Below are 21,631 nucleotides of genomic sequence, written 5' to 3' on the forward strand. Positions count from 1 at the left end.
TGAAGTGAACTTCAGAACAAGCGAGCCAACATACAGCTTGGGGAATTTAAATAACAGGTTTAGACACAACAGACCAGGAGACCACCATTCTATGTACTTTTTAACCACATTCAATTGATTAAACAGAATGCAGCAAATATTGCAGTTGCAAAATCTTTTCCAATTTTACTGCCTTCCATTGTTAATACAGATTCAAAAACAGACTGGCGGAGCAAAAAATTCCACACAGAATGGAAGGCACAAGATTTAATAAGAAAATTGTGAAAGAAATGGTCAGCAGGAATCCAACCTGAGGACATCAAGAGAAAATGCAACGCTTCACAGCTGTTCATCAGGTCCAGTGGTATTTCACATCTATCAAATTCTGCCAAATTAAAGAATTGATGTCAGGCTCAAAATTGAAGAATAATGCATATGTCAAGCAATATTCCGTAACTACGACTTCAATATAAAAATTAACTCCAATACAAAGTGGTAAACTGGTATCTGTAATTGGACCAGTAAGATTTGTATTTGTGGGTTGTTTTCCACTGTCCATTCCTACGAAGGTAACATCCTCAATGAAAACAAACACTTCCAAACCGAACTCTGTTCTCAGTTTTGAGTTGACAAGATAAACTTGGAAATCTTAAAATGATATTTGTAGCACATGATCACCATCACAATCTTGTTTCCATTAAAGACCAAATTCCTGAACTATCCTAATCATAGCCATACTAAACATCGAAAGAAACAAAGAACAGTAAAAAGTATGGTGCAGACAGGACAATTAACATGAGCAAAACTCTCGAGCTAAAGCCAAAATTACTTCTATGGCAAACACAGATTTTGTTAGAAACATATAGAACAGGGCAAGATCATTCATAGAAACTATTTACTTGGTATTTTCCAGATAAGAGCATGTATAATGCAAATGTAGATGGTCAAGTAGTTGCAATATAACATTATAGCATCAAAAATCTGAAGTCGCCTCACATTTTTTTATTAGACTTTACAAATTCACAAACAGATCTCCCAAATCACAAGCAGAGCAAAGTTCATGTTACATGATTGTAAGTTCTAATTTACCTCATTTTTGAATAAATATGAAATGCAAAAATTTATTGCAAGAATGTCAGTCCAAACCAACATGCATCAACAAAACATTTTTCTCGATTAATTTATTGCTGCCCAAGAATATACAATTACCGACAATTAGGGTACGTTTGGTTTCTTGGTAAAGGCTTTGGAAAGCTCAAGTTTTCGGAAAAACTAAATTTTCTAGTTGTTTGGATGGTGGGAAAACTAAAACAATATAGAGACGAGTCTTTTCCAAATATGGCTATATTTATCTTTACAGTGTATTCAAATTCCAAACAACCCAACATACTCTTAGTCAAATTCTACAAACTTGCAAGCGCCATTCGGTGCTGGTTCATGCCCGCCAGCATGCAGTGTGCCGAGCTAATACTAGCATCCAAAACAAATCATTAAATATTTTCTACTATTGCTAAATTAAAATGAGTTTTTCGATCCCTTTTTTACCTTCTATTTCTGCACAAAACAGCACATTTGCTGGCTACGACAGTTACAGTCCCACATGCCCCATTCTATTGAGACTTAAATTCTTGCTTATCATAGAGTTGGCCAGAACTATCTCATAATAGGTTAGAAGTTTCAGCTGATTTAAATTGCTTTTGGCAAAAGACCAAAACAGGGTTTTAAATTCTAGTCCAATTCAGTATCAGTTAGGGACTGGACACAACAATGCTATTCCAACAGTTGGGGCAGCTTAGCATTCTGGTGATTCACTGAGATGCCAATTTTTTTTTGTTTTTGTTTTTTTATTGTTGTTTGTTGTTTTTAATGATTGTTAAAAGGGTTTTTTGGGGTTTGTTGTCATTATGATTAGGAAAGGTTTTGAGCCCATGATTGGGGTTTATGGTATTGATGCCGGTACTGGAATAAATTTAGTACCAATCAGGCATTGGATTTATGGTACACATGATCTGAGTTCTCTTCCCCCTTCTTCCTCTTATTATCCCTTTTTTTATAATATTGTGTCTTGTATTTATGTGCTAGCAAATCATTGCTCGAGCCTTCAACCCTAGGCGTTTGAGACCAAAACCCAAACCCTAAACTATCAAAAACATCCCCTATCTTAAATAATAATATTAATAAATCCTAAAAAGCCTCTAAACAACCATTAAAAATAACAAACGAGACCAAGAATTTTTTTTAAAAAAAAATAGCACCCCTATGAAGTACTGGGACATTGCCATCCCAAAATGTTGGGACGGTGTCATCACCCACCCTGCTTACTATCTTAATCCATCGAGGCTGGTACCAACTAGAACAAACGAGGAACGCTTGTTCATATGGACCTAGGGTTCACAGCCACACTAGGACCCAGTCTCTCACCAACCAAATGTAGGGCAACCGAGAAGGACCGAGTCAGAACTAGTCCTAAATCCTTGGATCAAACTGAAATTGATAGGTCAATTTTGAGTTTCAGTCAATTTCAATTAATTTCAGCCAAAACTAATCAAAACTAACCATAGATTTTATATAAAAAAATTGCTTACACATTTTGTCATTGGGGTCATTTTTTAATGTATGATGCTTAATGAAGGAAAAATAAATAAAAAATACCTCAATAATTCTTCATGTGCCCTAGTCCCTATCTTGCTTTCAATTCACTCTCAATCCCACCACAATTTTTTCAAACTAGTGGTTTCTGATGGCTGGTGACTGGCTAGGGAACAATCAAGGGAGAGACAGTTATCAAGAAGGCCAATGAGCGGAATTATAGTAGAAGTTAATTGGAGATGCGGAGGTGGGGAGGTGCTCAACATGAACATGATAGTTAAGGAAAGCAATGTTGATGGGGCTCAAGTTAAAGGCGATAAAGAGTGCAATGTCATAGGCCTCCAATTGAAGGTGATCTAGAAAAGGGGAGCTGTTGGCAAAGCTCGATAAAAACGTTGCTGTATGTTGGAGGCCTTGGAGAAGAAAATGCTGGGATGGAGATGGCGATGCAGGCATAAGAGATGGTGAAGGAGATGGCCTCTATAGTAGGGGGTTAGAAGAAGCTGAAAAGGTCTACATTGGTAGAGAAGAGAGATGGATGTGGAAAGAAAAAGATTCTTTAAGATTGTATCACAATTTATCTCTAATCCTGGTCAACTCATTGAACAGCGGTCAGCCACAAACTCATGAACAGCTACCCAATCAATTTGGCCCAAGTCAATGGATTCAAAACACCGGATGCACAATGGTGTAGCTTATATTGAGATACCTTAGTCATCCTTTCAATCATATAAAATATGTGAATTGAATATTTGATACCTATTGGAAGGTTAAAGAGAACTTGAAAGGTCAAAAAAAAAGAACAATCCATGCAGAGGAGGCAGAATCCCTATCAAAAGTTATGTTTAAAGCAAGGTTTTTAAGTCCCGTCGGGATAAGAGGCGTCCCTACAAATAAACTGGACCGAGACGGCATGGGACTCCAAAACCCATCCATGCAAGGAGAGAGAAAGAAAGAGGAAAGAAAGGAAGGAAAGATGAAGAAAAGGAAAAAGTAAAAGGAAAGAAAAAGAAAAGAAAAGAAAGAAAGGAAAAAGAAAAAGAAAGGAAGGAAAGAAGGAAGAAAGGAAAGAGAAAGAAGAAAAAAAAAAAAAAAGAAATAATCGGATAAGAAAAGGATAGAAAAAGGAAAGGAAAGGAAAGAAAGGAATGTAGAAGAACAAGAAAGAAAAGAAGAAAAAAAAAAGAAAGGAAAGAAGAAGGGGGATATCCAAAGGAATGCATGACCGAGACTACCACTGGGACAGAGCAGGATAGAGGGGCTTCTCGTTCCATGGAGAAACCGGCACACTCCCATCTTATAGGATTTAAATCCTTGGTTTAAAGATTACATTCTTATCGAAATTGCCAATTGAAAGATAAAATACAAGAAATCATTCTGGACCAATAGATGAACAGAAAAGCCTATTTAAAATGAGCAAATCTGTAAAAGGGAAAAGGCTAAGCTGGACACCATACCTTTAAATTTTTTCACTGTTTCATTTGTTCATTTTTATCCTTTCTGCACAAATCATGTGGATGGATAACTATAAGAGCCCTCCAAATTTATTGAAGAGAAAACTTGGAGGAAAGGGGAATCGTGGCACCTTCTTGGGAAAAAATTAGCAGCAAAGAATTGTTTAAGAGAACAGAAAATAAATCAAAAGAGTAAGGGAAGAGAAAAGCAAAGGAAAAATTAAAAAGAAATGGAAAAGAATGGGATAAAGAATCTAGAAAAAAATGAGCCACTAAAGAAGATTAATAAGAAACCTCTAAAGCACTAAATCATTCATTTCAAACATTTTAGCTGATGTGGGTCATGTTGAAAGAGAATTATCAACCTTGACTGGTCTCTCATGCTGTCATGCAAACTACACCTATACTACCTGGATTTAGATCTTATCAACATCATTCTACTCATCTCTCTCCCAATAATCAACTTTGAACAACACCTCACTTAAACTGCACCAACATACTTCGGCTCAAATTTTTCAGAGACAAAAAGTAAGCCTCATAGAAGCCATTTTATTTGGCTCACATATGGTTTTAACCCTCGCTTATGAGCCATATGTTACAGTAACTGCATAAGGTGAGTTAAGCCTCAGACCACTTTTTATACACCACTTGGTGGAACAAAACATACCAGTCTACGGCAGATACATGATAACATGGTTCTTTTCTTTAGTAGAGATTCATATATGAACATCTACAATATAAAATAGCTCACTTAAACCAGAAAGTTCAGACTAAAAGATGTATATGATAGCACCTAGATTAGAAACCAATATGAAAATAGGTCAAGCTAACCAGTCCAAGCACAGTAAGTTTCATAATTTAAATTATCATTTTAAAAAAAAAACATTGTTAAAACTTTTTGGAGTTCAGTTGATAAAAGCTGGATTTTCTTTGTTAGTCAACATGCATGAAGACAGATCATGGCATTGTCATTGCCTAGTTTGCTACCATATCTATTCACTTACAGCTGCATTTCAATGTATAATTCAACTAATTCATTAATACCTACATGCCAAACTAATGTAGTCTCAGGACTCCATCTTATACATAGTTTACATTTTTTTCTTGTTTCTGTATTTTTCATCCAAAGCCATGTTTAAGCTTGGAATTTTCAGTCGAGTCATGTACTAATACTGCCAAGCAAAAAGGGTCCACCTAGGTGTGATAGGAAGCCTAACCCAAGTCCAAACCACCACACTTAATTGCTTAAGCCTTAACCTTTCTTCAATGCCCACAGTCATCACTCATCTCTACAAACGGAGGAGGATGGATGATGGTCTTAAAAATAGAATTGTGCATATATGGAAAAGGGGAGAAGAAAGTTAGAAAAGAGAAAAAAATACGCAAAAATCCGCAGAAAACAGCACAAAAAAAAATACTGTTCACGTGAACGATAACCGAACCCGTTATTGTTCATGAAATAGTAACCCGACCCATTACTGTTCACAGAACAGTAACCCGACCCAGTTACTATTCATGGAACAGTAACTTGGCCTATAAAAAGAGAGGACAACAACCAAAAAGAAAAAAAAAGAAGAAAAAACCCTAGAAATGTGAGTACCACCGTGAGCGAAGCTCTGAGAGACCCTTGTTCTTCTACTTTCATCCTGCATCTTGACCTATTTCTTCTTGAAGCCACCTCTTTGACCTTGTCATCCTTCATCTCGATACTTTGGTTGAGCGCAGCCTGAAGATTCTCATTAAATTGGAGGGACCAAACTCGCAGAGGTAATTATCAGACTAGTTTTATCACCATCTTTTGCCCATCCCTCATTTTTTCATCCATCAATCATTATCTCCACCCATCATCATTACCATCGTTGCCATCTATCACATTCTTGGAACCCGAATTTACTGACAGTATTTTTTTATTGTTCTATTGTGATTATTTTCAGTTTGTTGTGCTAGTATATTTCATTGATTAGGCTTCATTAATAAAATATCTATCATGTTCTGTTTTGCGTTCACGTACCTCTATGATGATCTTTTAGAATGATGAGTATTTGCTAAAGTGTCTAATCAATCGCACCATAATTAATTATTATGAAACCAATCTATACCTATAATAATCGATTCTAGGTTGCATCAGAGTAATAGGTCCTGCATATTTAGAAATCCTTATTAGTGTGTTTGCATCATAACATTCATTTTTTCTGCACTTAAAATTCTGAAAATTAAATTTCTTCACTTCAAAACATAGAAATATATTTTCTGGATTAAAAAAATAGTAAATTACATTTTCTGCATTTAAAACTACAGAAATTTTAATTTTCGGAGTTAAAAATAAAGAAAAATTAGTTTCTGCATTAAAAAAAATTCTGCATTCATTTTCCGCATTTAAAAAAATAAAAAAATATTTCTGCATTAAAATATTAATTTCTGTATTAAAATATTCATTTTTGGCATTAAAAAAATAAAAAAATCGAAAAAAAAATCTAAAAAAAAAAATCTGTTTCACCTTCATAACATTAGAAGCACCTTCAAAACAGTTTTGAGTCAAATCTTAGCCTACAGTTACATCTGATAATTGGCAATATGCATTTAGAACTCAACAACAAATCTTAAAACAGATCCAACGACAGGTAGAACACCTCTCCAACTTCATGACTAGACTAGAATTGAACATACCTGAGATAGTGAGACCTAGGAGAGAGGAAAACCATCAGGATGAACTGAAAAGAGACTTGGTAGTTTGTCAGGGAAAGGGAAGTTGCCTATTCCTAATGGCTCTTGGGAGGATATCACCATGGACTTCATTGTAGGATTACCCATAACTGCTAGGAAGGTTAACTCGATTTTTGTTATGGTGGACCGATTTTCAAAAATGGCATATTTCATTACATGTAGAAAAACATCTGATGCATCTCATATAGCACATTTATTTTAAAAAAAAATTTGTTAGACTGCATGGTATTCCAAGATCATTCACATCTGATAGGGACACAAAATTCACTAGTTATTTTTGGAAAACTTTTTGGAGCAAATTAGGAACAAAACTAAACTTCAGCAGTGCTTATCACTCCCAAACAGATGGTCAGACAGAGATAGCGAACCGTACACTTGGTAACATACTTAGATGTTTGGTTAGCGAGCGTCCTACTCAGTGGGATTTGATTTTAGCACAAGCTGAATTTACATACAACAGTTTTATAAATCGTACTACTGGTAAATCTCCATTTGAAATCATCTAAGGTTTTTCTATTCCACACATACTCGATTGTGCTTCCATTCCCTATCATGGTCGGATAAGTGCTGAAGCAGAGGACAATATTGAGCAGGTATGTCACATCCAACGAAAAGTTCATCAGCGCTTGCTTGACTCCAGTGCCAAGTATAAAGATGATGCTAACCTTCATCACAGGGAGGTTCACTTTGCAGAGGGCGATCTGGTGATAGTCTATTTCAGAAGAGAGATTTTCATTAGGCAGTTACAGCAAACTCAGCCCGCAAAAGTATGGTTCATTCCGCATACGTCGAAAGCTGGAGGAGAACGCCTATTTATTGGAGTTTCCAGACAACATCCAGACTTTCCCAATTTTCAACGTCGCCGACCTATACCAGTTCCATGGATATCCACCAGAGACTGTTGCAGTTCCAGATCTACCTAGCACCAGCTCAGAGTCCAGTTTTCATGAGGGTATTGAAGATATTCTTGACGTGCGAGTAGTAGACACTAGGCGTGGGTAGTACCGCAAATTCCTTATGCATTGGCAAAGGAGACCTATATCAGACAGTTCAGGATCAAAGAGGACGAGTTAAGGCGCCAGAGACCTGATTTGTTGCAGCGCATATAGAAGGCCTACTCGTCAGGAGTCGAGTTCTTCCCAGTTGGGGGGAACTAATGTAGTCTCAGGACTCCATCTTATACATAGTTTATGTTTTTTTGTTGCATCTGTGTTTTCCATCCAAAGCCATGTTAGGCTTGAATTTTCAGTCGAGTCATGTACTAATACTGCCAAGCAAAAAGAGTCCACCTAGGTGTGATAGGAAGCCTAACCCAACTCCAAACCACCATACTTAATTGTTTGAGCCTTAGCCTTTCTTCAATGCCCACGGTCATCACTCATCTCTAGAAACGAAGGATAGATGATAGTCTTAAAAATAGAATTGTGCATATATGGAAGGAGGGAAGTTAGAAAAAAAAAAAATATGCAGAAATCCGCAGAAAACAGCAAAAAAAAATATTGTTCACGTGAACGGTAACCCGACCCGTTACTGTTCATGGAATAGTAACCCGACCCATTACTATTCACAGAACAGTAACCCGATCCAGTTACTATTCATGGAACAGTAACTCGGCCTATAGAAAGAGAGGACAACAGCCAAAAAGAAAAAAAAAAGAGAAAAAATCCTAGAAAGGTGAGTGCCACCATGGACGAAGCCCTAAGAGACCCTTTTTCTTCCACTTTCATCATGCTTCTTAACCTATTTCTTCTTGGAGCCCTCTTCTTGACCCCGTCATCCTTCATCTCGATACTTTGATGGAGCACGGCCTGAAAATTTTTATTGGATTTGAGGGACCAAACTCGCAAAGGTAATTATCCGACTAGTTCTATCACCATCTTTTGCCCATCCCTCGTTTCTTCATCCATCAATCATTATCTCCACCCATCATCATTACCATCGTTGCCATCTATCACATTCTTGGAACCCGAGTTTACTGGCAGTATTTTTTTTATTGTTCTGTTGTGGTTATTTTCAGTTTGTTGCACTAGTATATTTCATTGATTAGGCTTCATTAATGAGATATCTATCATGTTCTGTTTTGCATTCACAAACCTATATGATGATCTTTTAGAATGATGAGTATTTGCTGAAGTGTCTAATCAATCGCGCCATAATTGATTATTATAAAATTAATCTACACTTGTAGTAATCGATTATAGGTTGCACCACAAATACTCCTACTTATATTTAAAGATCTCTTTCAAATTTTCTATCACTATAATCCTAATCCTTAGCCAAAGCATGTTCCACAGTCAAAAATCTTTGGTAGATATATAATTCGTCGTCTCATATAATCCTAATTCTTTTTAAGGTCTTTCTAACATACAGCATGAAACTTAATAATGATTAATTATAAGCACTCAAAAAATAAAAAAGAGAATTAGGAGTAATATGAGTTGTGATGGGAATATATCTATTTCTTTAAGCAAAAACCATGTGATGGATAACTCAAGTAATTGGTACTTACTATCTTCTGGAAATCAAGCCAACCCCAGAAAGCCTAGAAAAGAGATGTGCAGTTAGCCTCCTAGACTGAAATAGGCAAAGACTTGCAATAAATTTAAATAGAAATCCAGATGACATTATGGTGCCAGTACCTTCCATGCTGTTTCCCTCCAAAACCATGTCTCCCATTACTTAGTCCTTTACTTTGAGTAGAGGACAAACCTGTTCTATCAATATTTGCTCCATTTCCAACTGCGATGTGTATGGATGAACGACCAGGTCCTATTTCAGACAACAAACCATTGACTTCCTGGAGATTTTTTGACTTGCTTGAAATTTTAATATCTGAGAGCCCTTGAATAATGTTAAAGCTGACACCATTTGATTGTTGATCGTGCACTTTTGAAATCTGTGAGTGCTTGTTGTATGAATCTCCAGAGTTTATCAGGACAGAACCATCCGTGAATGACATATTATTTGCAGGTCTCAAATCAACTGTCAGTGCCTTTTTTTGGCGGTTGCTCTGTGCAACAGGAGTGACAGCTACAGAAGGCATCAATGATGAGTAAGGCACAGAAGATGCAGCAGCAGCAGCAACCTTCGCAACAGCTGTAGTAGCTGATATAATTTCTTGAGCTCCTTCACGAAGGTGAATAAAGTCCCCTTCGATTACAAATAACTGAAATTGCATAGTGAGCATGTCCAGCTACGAAACACAAAATTATGAAACAGTTCAAATGCCAAAGGAAGAAAACATACTTCTGGATGATGAGCCACAAAGTCATCAAGCTTGCCATAGTGTTTCTTGTAATCATGCCAGTGAAGAGGTGCAAGCATTTTTGCTAGCCTATTTGGTAGCTGAATGTAAAATGGTACCAAAACCCCAATCAGTTCACTTACAAAGGACAACAAAAGACCATCCATCATTGACCAGTGAGTTTGCTACTGCTATACTATTAAAAAGATATACTCACAGTTGTGCTGATCCTGATTCGACCATCAGATCCAGCTGGAATAGCACGCACTATACAAGCCAAAAGTGACCTTTCATCTAGAAGAGTGGGCTCCACAGATTTTGCAGGTATCATTGGATTTGATGTTCGAACAGCTGAGACAGAAACTTCAGGAAAATTCATTTTGTTCTCATTGCAGTCTGCTGCAATATTGGAGCTTAAAGAGCTGTTTGGAGCAACAGACTCAACCACACTCGAAGCTGACCATTGTTGTCCTGATGTCAAAACTGGATCCTGTGATTGGTAGACTGCAGCCACTGTCTTATCCTGTACCTGAAAAGTTGAAAGATGGAACATAATATAACCTCCCCTAACTCTATGGTTCATTGAGGCTGCCTTCTGAAATCCAAACGATAAGAGTGGATGGATATCATGTTTTTTCTTATAGCATTTAAAAAAGGTCAAATAAGTGAACAAACCTTAAGCTCACTATTATGTCCTGGTGGTTCAAATCCTAATGTAGAACTCAACTGAGAGTTTGCATTCAAGGTCTCCTGTGGTTCTTGGGACACTGGGTATGGTTTGCCATTCAATTCAAGAACCTGATATCAGAGATTTAGCACAAAACATAACACTTACCTCTGGTAATAATGAGTAATACATGTGTAAAGAAAAATGTTCACATTTAACACCTGAACTTCTTCACTTGATCCACTGATTACAGGACTAGATCTCTGCTGTTGGCTAATGTGGTTGTGAAGATTGTCTGGATGGACTACCTGTCTTTCAGCAGCAAGCTCGTACCTATAGTTAGCATCTGATCTTAAAAGATTTTGCTCCATTTCAGATGGTTGATATTTGTTCTGATTGGGTATCTGTGAGATATCCGGCGCCGCCTATAAAACCAAGAAAAAAGAATTTATTCGCAAAAGAAAAAATATTCCATCTTGTTACTGCTAACCTATGATCTTAGTAACCTTTATGCTATTGATACCTGTTCATTTTGCCACTGCTCGTGAGCTGGAATTGTAGATAATGGCTGAAAATGGCCCATTTGAGGTGGAGGAATGGGAGAGTTGGTTGATGATGCAGACTGCGGAACACCTTGTGGATGCATCACGTAAGGATGCAAAGAAGTCATCTGGCCAGGAGGAAGAAATACACCAATCCCAAGTATGGAAGATGGAACAACTGGAACACCAGGAACATGTTCACTCTGAAAAAGAAAAATAAAGATTCTCAAAAAAAAATAAAATATTATTTGATTAAATTACACTTAAAAGAGCTCATCTAAGGTCAGGCAATGAAAATCTCCAAGCATTGTATAACAATTAATAAGAAATTTCTTGCAAGACCAGGACACATAAAAAACTTTCTGTAATATGGTCATCATATCAAGCTTCCATAGTCATGAGCTTCATAAGTCAGGGATACAATTGAGTAATTGACATCCAAATATGATCATATAGGCGATATTTTGGAGATATATGAATACTATTCCAGTATAGATAACTTGAATTCAATCAATAATTTCAAACTTTCAGATAATCATCATTATGAGATGGCCACACCATGGGAGAAAATGTCAATTTAATAAAGGGTGCCCCATCTAACTTGGTCCTGGAGATAGTCTTCTGAAGGAAGAAGTACGAGAAAATCAGTAATCCCCCTTTCTGCACCATACATTTATATTAAGAGCATGACAGATTCAGTCCCATCTACTATCTCATCTAGTATCAGCTTCAGCAATTAAAATGTAGAAATAAAATACTTTTAAAAGTTTAATGGCGAACATTAAAGCACAGAGAACCAAACGAACCTTCCTTCAAACTTAACCCACAACTTTGAATAAGGAAGCTACAGCATCTTCACTTTTAGCCCCAAGAATTAACTACTCGAAGCACAACGTATTCCATCTTGTTTTACCAGAACTTATCAGTCACTTAGGACTATCAAATAACCAATCAATGTTGCTAACCAATCAATATTGCTTACCAAAAACTATAGCCAATCAATGGACCAAGGACCTCAAGACATACTATATAAAAACACAGTCGCAGTAGGACAACCCTAGAATATGCAATGCAAAAAAAATCAAGGGCATGCTGACTAATGTAGAAGGTTTTCACTAATAAAGTTAATATAAGGATACTAATTTAACTTTATCAACAAAGTTTTGGTAAGTTGTATGAAGGACATGAAAGAATTGCTCAAAAGTATACATGAGCCTTCTAACAAGCACTAATAAATGTTTTTCAAACACAACTTTCATACAATCCATATGCAATAGAGTAAAATTATTTTTAACATTTTGCATAAAAGTTCATACAGCAATATGGATAGTTGATATTAACAATAAAAAGTTCTCAGAATAGAAAACATTTTTGATTAGTTACCTACATGCATCATAAATGCAAGAGTTTTTCTAATCATGAGATCTTAAATGGGGCAGCATAAGGCCTGTAGGTATGCAGATTTGCTTTCACAAGGGACAAGAGAAGAACTTCACATATCCGTTAATTTGGGCATGTTAGAGCAACTCGAGATTTTAAATACCACAGTATCAGGCCATCCCAGATTTTCTGTGCAATGGGATTCCCATGTCCAAATACCAGGGACATCTTCCCATACCATCCCAGTATATTTCCCAACTCGTCCCACCCCAACACTCTGGACTGCAGGACATCTTACCATCCCATCAGGAGTTAAAACCTTGAAGCAACAAGTTGGACTAAACATTAACAAACTACAGAATAAGCAATGTTAGTTTCGTCTTCATCTTTTACACAAAACTGAGTAGAACAACTATTACAGGCATCTACACATCAGAAAGAAGATGTTTGAATGTTTGACACTGATGTAACATTATAACTTTGAAAAGCTTTAACCTTTTATCCTACCTTTTTAGATGCACTGGAAGCTGAAACAAAAGATGAACCCCCATCCAAATTTCCATTAGATAAGAACCCCATGTTTCCATTTGATGTGCCATCATCATTCGCATTAATCAGGTTTCCATTGCTTTGTACATATGAAGATGAATCCTTTGAGTTCTCATGAGCCACTCGTGAATTATCTTTGTATATTTCACTTCGTTCCCTTGCCTCAGCTAACTCTAGCTGGAGCTGCTGTATGGCTTGCAGATGATGCCGCTCCATATCCACAAACTAGCATCAATTTATCAAACAAGACTATCAGAATCAAAATTTGACAGTGATCTGCAGATTCCAACTATATCATAAATGAATTTGTAAAATAAAATACAGATTGACAAACTTATTGTAGCTGAGCTATTCATGCATACATTCAGTAAATAAAAAGGGAAAAAAAGGTAACTACGAGACATGATAAAGCAACCTGTTGTTGAAGACCAAGCCAACATTGGTTAAACTGTTCAGTGCGTTCTCGTAGCTCAGCTTGTAGTGACTGGTTGGTTGTGGATTGCAAAGCATCCATTTCTCGAACACGACCAATCCAAGTTTGTGCCTCTCTTAATTGTTCATCCTTGTAAAGAATAGTTTCTTGTGCAATCCTATGCTGAAAGGCAGATAATCATTAGGATCTGACGTCAAGAATTGCATTATTCATAACAGATTGAACATGACAAAATATTCTAATAAAATAATTAAACAAGAATTGAAACTTATCTAAATCAAATAGTCCCTTAAAAAAATTGAAAGCATGTTGTTTTACCACCTCCACTGTTTGCCAAGAACTGAGATAATCAGATCAATTCAATCCATTAAACCAAAAAAAAATCCCAAAATTGTTTGTAAGAATTCCTGTTTCCTGTATGATTGAATATTCCGTACCAGCTCTTATCTATCATGTTGTACATGCTAACACCTAATATTCATTTATTATGTGCATATCTAGCATATGAAATAATACTATTATATTAGGGCTGCAAGCAGGTCAGGTTGGATAGGTGTGGCACACACCAATCCAAATCCATATTTGAATTAGGTCAAAAATTTGAATCCAAGCCAAATGTGTTTCCTCTCAGGTAGAACCAGATCAGGTTAAAAATTTATTTTACTGATCCATTGGATTTTTCAGGTTCAATCAGGTAAAAATAATCTGAACATAAACCAAAATTAAGATGTACAATTGGTTATTTAATTAATTCTAAGCATGCCATGATAGAAAATAATAATTGAACAAAATCTACATATTATCAACAACCCACTTAGCATAACATTTGATTGCCAAACATATATAAACTACAGCTAAAAACAAATGTTGACGATATGCTACATGACAACTATTCAGAGAAAATTAATTTCTTCAATTCAAGATGAGTTGTGATTATTACTTTTGGATACCTCTGATCAGTTTGCATTCAAATTGGGCTACTTAGTGATCCATATCCAATTAATATGTCATGATTTTTGATCCAAGCTTACTACAAGTAACTTTTATATGAAATATTACTCTTTTTTTGTGGGTTGGGTGGGGGGGAGGGGGGTGGGGGAGGGGGCTAATTATATGTAAACACTGTCCCCACATTAAGTAGCTCAAACATTCACTAGAACACTTTGCAATATCATGATAGCAAGGGGTTAGTGTCTTTATATTCATATTCCCTTCAAAGATCTGCCATCCAAATTCCATCCATCTATCTCACTCTTAAGTATCAGATGTAATCATCATCAGCTCGCCTTGAAAACCAAAACTTCACCAAAAAAAAAGGTCACTAGAAACATCTTTTAAGAAGGCCTGTATTAGGTTTGTCTTGCTCTATGCTCAAGGCAAGTCTCTCCATAACACCTTGAGGCTTATTAGTATGTATCCGTAACATAAAAATATAATATCAAAAGGCCTACATAAGATGCAGACCAGATAGCATTAGCTTACGTAGAAGGAATACAAGTTAGATTTTGATTTTTTCTGAACTAAATAGATTGGACCAAATATATAGTATTTGTACTATTGCATGACATTGCGGGTGGATTCAAATTTTAATCCAAGGTATATGAGATATGTCAACTGTCACTAAACAATAAAATTAGTATACAGTTGGCATGTGAAATGTCTAGTTCATCACAATTTTCACAATCAAGTTCAAAAATGAGACCTGAATCCTTTACCTGGTTTATTTTCAAAAGGTGTTCTCACATTACTAAACTATTAGGTAACGTTAATAAGACTTACACCTCATATTTTGATGCTTTATGCCTTGGGCTTTATAAACTTTAAAGAATTGCTGGATATAAGCAAGGTTTACATGCCACAGGCAGTGCCAGCCTGGCACTGGCTTGTTACGTGCCTTCCAACACCGTGTCTTGCTAGTGCTTGGCACAGCTGGCATGCATCAGCATGCATAGGCACACATGCACTAGCACACAGTAAGGCAACTTAAATGAAATATGCAAGTCCTTTCCAGTCGGCAACAAACTACACTTTAATTCATGAATGCTAGAACTCCCCATGAGTTGATAGTGGACAAGAGCATGTAACTAGTGTTCTGTTTACATGACTGCTCTGTTATAAACAGAAACCAGTTAGACAACTTATTTATAGCCAGAATTGCTGAATTTTGTTTGACTTGGTGAATGCCAGCCTTCAAATAGACTTTGAACTGTTCTCTATCATTGAGACAATGGTTTGTTGTTTTTTCATCTCCTGTCTCATCCACAAGATGCCTCAACCCTCTTTCTTGAATACGGTGAAGATCAATATTCTAATCACTGGCCACCATCTAAATTAAATAGTATTCTGTCAGGGCTAATCTAATCCTATTTACATCTTGATTCAAATCAACAATGGAATTCTAATATAGGTTGGTTGCAACAATTAAATCCCCTTGATGTTTCTTTTTCGTCCCTTTAGAACTTGTTACATTTTCTGAGAACATGTATCCTATGTGTCTAAATTCCTTGGTAGCTTAAACAAAATAGATCTTAGGATAACCTGAACCATCTCATGGAAAATATAACTTGAAAAGGATTGAACAATGTGCTGAACTTTATAGACTGCAGATCTATGAGAAATGGATGATACAGGAATGTGGATCAACTAAGAAAGACTGAGAGGAACAACCTGCTCTTGCAAAGCAAGAAACTGGTTTTCTTTTTCTTGTATATGTTGTTGCAGATCATGCATTTGCTTAAGGTGCTGTGTTCTTTCTGCTTCCGTGTTATCTCGCTCTCTTCTGCAACAAAAAATGTTTAAGGAGCTTAACATCCACATTACAAAGTTGCCTTACCAAACCTGTATACAGAAGAGCAATTAGAAGCACGGTAAAACCACTAGTAGTAAAACATTCACAATAATTTGATTTTCTGAATTAGGTAAGGCAAATTGACTTGGTGCCTTCAGTATAAAATACTTCATTACAGTGAACAGATGATAAGAGTATTTCTTGGCAGGTAATATAAGATTCACTAGGGCACTACCATCCCTATGGTTGTAATAGATGCACCCATCAATTATATGACATCCAACAGGAGGTCATTGGTGTTAATATCCAGAAACCCTTATAGTATTGTTCGATGATGCTATGTACTGCATGAAGGGTTTTCTTTTCCTCCTTGATAAGAGAAGCACATGAAGGCTAACTGAATAGAGATACATGAGTCCTTGAAGAAAGATGCATCTTGATTAGAGACACTTTAATCATTAAACAAAAAGATGCCATGCTAAAAGAGGGTGCATTCACTAAAATTTAAGAATGACAGGTGCAGCTTGATTTCTATGCCATCACAAAATATGACAAACAACAGAAGACAAACATATACATCCATATACAAGAGATATATATTATATATTTCACAGATTGAAGTGTGCATCAGTGAAGGATACCGTATAGCATAGAACAAATGTTACAAAGATGAGAATGTTAAGGTGAAATTTTGGTAAAAGTAGAAGTGATGAAAAATGGGGCATAGTAGTGGAACTGCAGAAGGTTAGAAGAAAATCAATAGAAGAGAAAGTGTAGGAAAATTAATACTTTCATAAGCAATATATGCCAACAAAGATCCTAGTAAAGAGTCAATCTCAAATATAAACCAGAGGGTCAAAATTGAGGTGACGAAATAAACTGACTTCAACCAGAGTAGCCATAACGATTTCCAAATATTATACATTTGAAATAACTTGCCATTGGAATAGGACCAGCAACAATATATACATTATATACTTTACATCAAATCATGATACTGAGCCCATACCTGAAGGTGGCTAACTCTTTATTTTGTTCTCTAAGAAGGTCCTCCTTAGCCCAAGCCTTGGCAAAAGAAAGGAAATGCGTCATGGAGATATTGATGTACAACATGCAAGCCACCTGTTAAGAAAGCAATACAAATTCTGAAGATCAAAACAAACCGCTTCATTGTCAATTTTCATAGCACGTAGCTCTCTATCCTTATCTTCCAATTTCATCTCCAACTCATGTATGTGTTGTTCTCTTTCTTGCAGTTGTTCCTGTATGATCAATAGAGAAGGAAAAAAACAGAGAGAGAAAAGAGTCATAGTTTGAAGGGAACATGAACAGGAGTCATGAAATCTATGTATCTATTGTCTGAGTAGAGCAGCTAAATGTGGGCATATGCATAAGATGCAAAATAATCTGATGGCATTTATCAACTAGTAGAATAAAGGGACAAAAATCTTTGTTGTTAAGTTATTTGTTGAAATTTGAAACAACACAATCAGATCCTCAGCGAAAATTGGCTAGGAGCATAAGTGACCTGGAAAAGCTAGGACACTTGCAAATTAATCACTGCCAACAACTCTATGTTTGTGCAATCAACCAAGTAATGCATCATCTCTAAATGTCCTGTGCTACAAGGATTGGAGGCAGTTTTGGTAAGTTGGATGCAACTATCATGCAAAACTCAATCAGCAACACTACAGGGTGGATTCATTCACAGCTACATATTGTGGATAGATTAGATAGAAAATAAGCATCTCCGGTCTGTCTTGTCCCATCCATCCAAGATTGTCAAATGACATTAATTATTGAATCATATTTTCCAGGTATTTATCTGTGCCTAAATTAATGATTGTATTGGGATGGTAAAAACAGATTGATGATCATGTAAGCAGAATGCCCAATTAGATGATGGTGACTAATATCACAGACCCAAATTCATTAAGTGATTATGTCCAGCATTCCAACAGAGTAGAACAGGAACCGAATCTACATGGTTGTAGAGGTAGCCAACATGGTGCCTTCCTTGCACACAATAAATGTAGCTGCAAATTGGCAAAGAGTCCACCAATGAACCAGCATAAAAAAGACGAGATTTTGAGTAAGACAAGATTGTGAATAAGACGAAATTTTCAGTAGCCATAGTTTTCTGTAACACGCCAATAAGGAAAGCACCGTGAATGTACATTGACCAAGAAAGAAGAAAAAAAGATGTCATTGAGTATGTAACCTTTAGTTTAGAAGCAGCATTGGCATGCTCCTTGATCTGGGCTTCAAAGCTGTTCTGCGCCTCTAAAATTTCCGACCTGGCAATGAACTGCGCTTGCAGCTGAATCTCCATCTGCTGCAGCTCCGTTCTCTGCCTGGTAATACTTTGCAGCCTCTGGTGCAATAAATCATCATTCAAAGCCGCGCCATCGATTGTGATCGTACAGAAGTCCACATCCAGTGGCCCAATTTCCTCCTGCACCTTACAACGAGGCATGATCACTCCAAAACCATCAAGCAACCGCTCACAAAAACCTTCTTACTGCTTGAAAAATCTAAAATTTGTTTTATATAACAACATCATATACCGTTCTCTCGTCGGATTGCCCTGGTTTAACATATTCCCGCTCCTGCGGCCCATCAAGGGTTTCAGAAAGAAATCCAAGAAGCAAAAAGACATTATCGAACAAGAAAAAAAAAGGAGGCGCCTTTTACCTCGCCTCCATTATTTCGGAAGGAATGTTGGGAGACGGCACGCCATTCTTTTCTGGCTGGCTGAGAGGAAGGCACGGGAAGGGACCCGCCGCGGCCGGCGGCAGCCTCCATTGAGATCGAAATCTCACTCGAGCCCCCTCAAACTCAACGGATCGAGCTGAGCTCCGAGGGCAAACAAAGGAGCAAGCACGAAAAGAAGCGAGCGCTCTTCCACCCCTAGAGAGCAAGGCGGAGCCTCCAAGAACAAGATCGGAGGCGAAGGAGGGAGGGTAGGGTTTTTGAATAGGGTTCGAGAGAGAGGGGTCTCGAGAAACCCTAATCTGGGAGGAAAACCTAAGAGGAGGAGTTGGGTTCTAGGTTTTTACGGATCGAGGTGGGATGGGCGAGAATCGGGGGCTTTTGGGAGGGGAATTTCAGGGAGATTGGGAGGCAAGGAAGGATGAGAGAGGGTGGGCCGGTTAACCAAGCCGGGAGATGGGCGGCGAGAATAGGAAAGAAGGGAAAGCTCCCGCCATTTATAAGGATAGGATGAGAAGGGAGAGAGGAATCGGCGCCCGGGTGAAGCGGGTCCGATCACCGTGCGGTCGATGTTGGTAGCCGCACGAGTCCACAGCTAGTCGAAAGAGAGGGGGAGGGGATGGGTGTACAGTAGGGCTGGAAATGGGCCGGGAGGCCACACCACTATCCGAGCCTAGCTCGTAATATTTTTGAGGGCTTTGGATCGGATCTAGATCTGAATATTTTTCAAAATTCCGGCCCAAGCCCAGGTTGAATCCAATATGGGGCTGAAGCAAAGCATTATCCAGGCCCGAGACCTGGCTCAATTAGAAAAACCCGAACTTTTCTTTCAACCTGACTCTTGCCACCAGGAATGGATCTGGTGGACTTCCCTCCCACACAAGGATTCGAAACTCAACAATATATGTATTTCTTTGCATATTTGCAACTATTACTTTTAAAAGCACTTTAATATCTCACATAAGAATCTTCGAAACTCCACACATTTATATTGAGAGGTGGACTACCTCAATCCCAACGGAACTCGTGGCTTCAGCCATATGGTCAATTACCGGGAAAAAAAAACTGAAATTAATATCTTTAAGAGGCTGAACATCAAAATCATGCATAAATTAGAAAATATCCACTACAACCATAGTAATTCATACAATGACTAAGAACTAAGAGTCGGAAATTAAAAAGAAGCAAATAGCTCTTGAACCATCATGCTTACACTATATATGGGAAGAAACATGAGTCTACCAAAATAAATAAATAGGTCATTATTTCTTACTGTAATAGTAGCTTTTATTTAAGGGTGGAAACACCTATGGCTTTTATTCACAAATGCAAAGAATACTTTCAAAGGACATTTATGATCATGGAATATTGCAGGCGTGTGACCACTATAAGATAAATTGCAAACAACTAATATTGCTTTTGTCAAAGCTACAGGTTCACCTAGAAGTGCAAACACTATGAGCTTGTTATATAACTAGTAAACACAATTATTATTGTTAAAAATATTAATCTACTTAACATGACAATCACCTGCCCTGCCAATAATAGGTAGTCAATACCAAGAACAACAGTTAACAAATCACCATCAGCAAGAGGAAGAACAACCACATCTACAGCTATTCTCCACCTACAGCCATATACAATAAAAAGAATGACACAAAGAGAAACCACCACAACTACAAAAGTTATATCTACTATTTAAAAAGGCACATACATCTTAACAAACATGGCATTAAAGAAGAAAACCATTAGCCATGATCATTACAACCATAACCATGATCAAACCATAAACATATAATCCATATGTATCGAGCAACTTGACAAATTGCATAAACAAATCAAATTAAAAGGCATTTGCATGGGCAAGTTATCAATGCAATAGCTAAATAAAAAGTTTTCAGCAAATATTTTTCCTCCATCTTCATTCATCCATTATCGTGAATACCTAGATTTTGAATAAAGAATAATTAGAACATGAAGAAAGTTAAATATGGAAACTTGTAAATTGATTTGGATAAAAAAAATATAAAGATGATTACTAAATATTCTTGTCTAATATTCATTGCCAGGCTCGCTCCAGGGTGCCAACATCCGCATTCAACTTTAAAATACTCAAGCAAATTGTAACTGTTAACACACATATCAATCATAAATTTTTGAAATATAAGCATAATAAGCAAATGAAAAATATTACATAAATATAAAAGATTTATATAGCTTTGTTAATATTCTTCATGAAGCCAATTCTGGGTACAAACCAAGACGTCTATAGTAGAAGGGCTCAAAAAACTTTGATACTAATCCACAACTCTATCGCCAGTGCTAAATGTCAACTTAGATAAAATAATGGAGGCTAGAATAGCTAGAATATCTTGAGTCATTCTTGATAGTATAGGATAGACTATTGCATTGCTAGGCTTGAAAATAATGCCTTCAATTCAAAAGCAAACAAGTGGTTCGGTGTCCCTTCTAAGCAATGTCTAAAAATCTATTGCTAGGTATAAATGACAATGCCATACTATTGGCCTTTTACAGTACATAATAGCTGAACTTTTAAATAATTTGTAGAG

At 36.9% G+C, this 21,631-nt stretch overlaps 1 protein-coding gene across 2 annotated transcripts; it reads right to left on the reverse strand.

The window, feature by feature from the left end:
- Window positions 1–71: 71 nt before the first annotated feature.
- On the reverse strand, window positions 72–19,631 carry LOC103703392. Of its 2 annotated transcripts, XM_008786238.4 has the most exons (16): window positions 19,044–19,627; window positions 18,917–18,958; window positions 18,571–18,804; window positions 17,513–17,611; window positions 17,359–17,414; window positions 16,229–16,340; window positions 13,544–13,723; window positions 13,087–13,353; window positions 11,181–11,402; window positions 10,879–11,082; window positions 10,666–10,788; window positions 10,208–10,519; window positions 9,993–10,091; window positions 9,386–9,912; window positions 9,256–9,288; window positions 72–364 (listed from the first exon to the last, which is right to left on the reverse strand). In XM_008786238.4, coding segments are annotated over exons 1-16 (2,622 nt in total). In that variant the 5' UTR covers window positions 19,155–19,627; the 3' UTR covers window positions 72–363. The 2 variants fall into 2 exon arrangements, with proteins under 2 accessions (XP_008784460.2, XP_008784462.2); XM_008786240.4 differs by lacking the exons at window positions 72–364; window positions 9,256–9,288 and having other exon boundaries at window positions 9,564–9,896; window positions 19,044–19,631.
- Between the last annotated feature and the right edge of the window lie 2,000 nt (window positions 19,632–21,631).

Source organism: Phoenix dactylifera, chromosome 18, assembly GCF_009389715.1.
Source record: "Phoenix dactylifera cultivar Barhee BC4 chromosome 18, palm_55x_up_171113_PBpolish2nd_filt_p, whole genome shotgun sequence".
In the NCBI taxonomy this organism is placed as follows: Eukaryota; Viridiplantae; Streptophyta; class Magnoliopsida; order Arecales; family Arecaceae; genus Phoenix; species Phoenix dactylifera.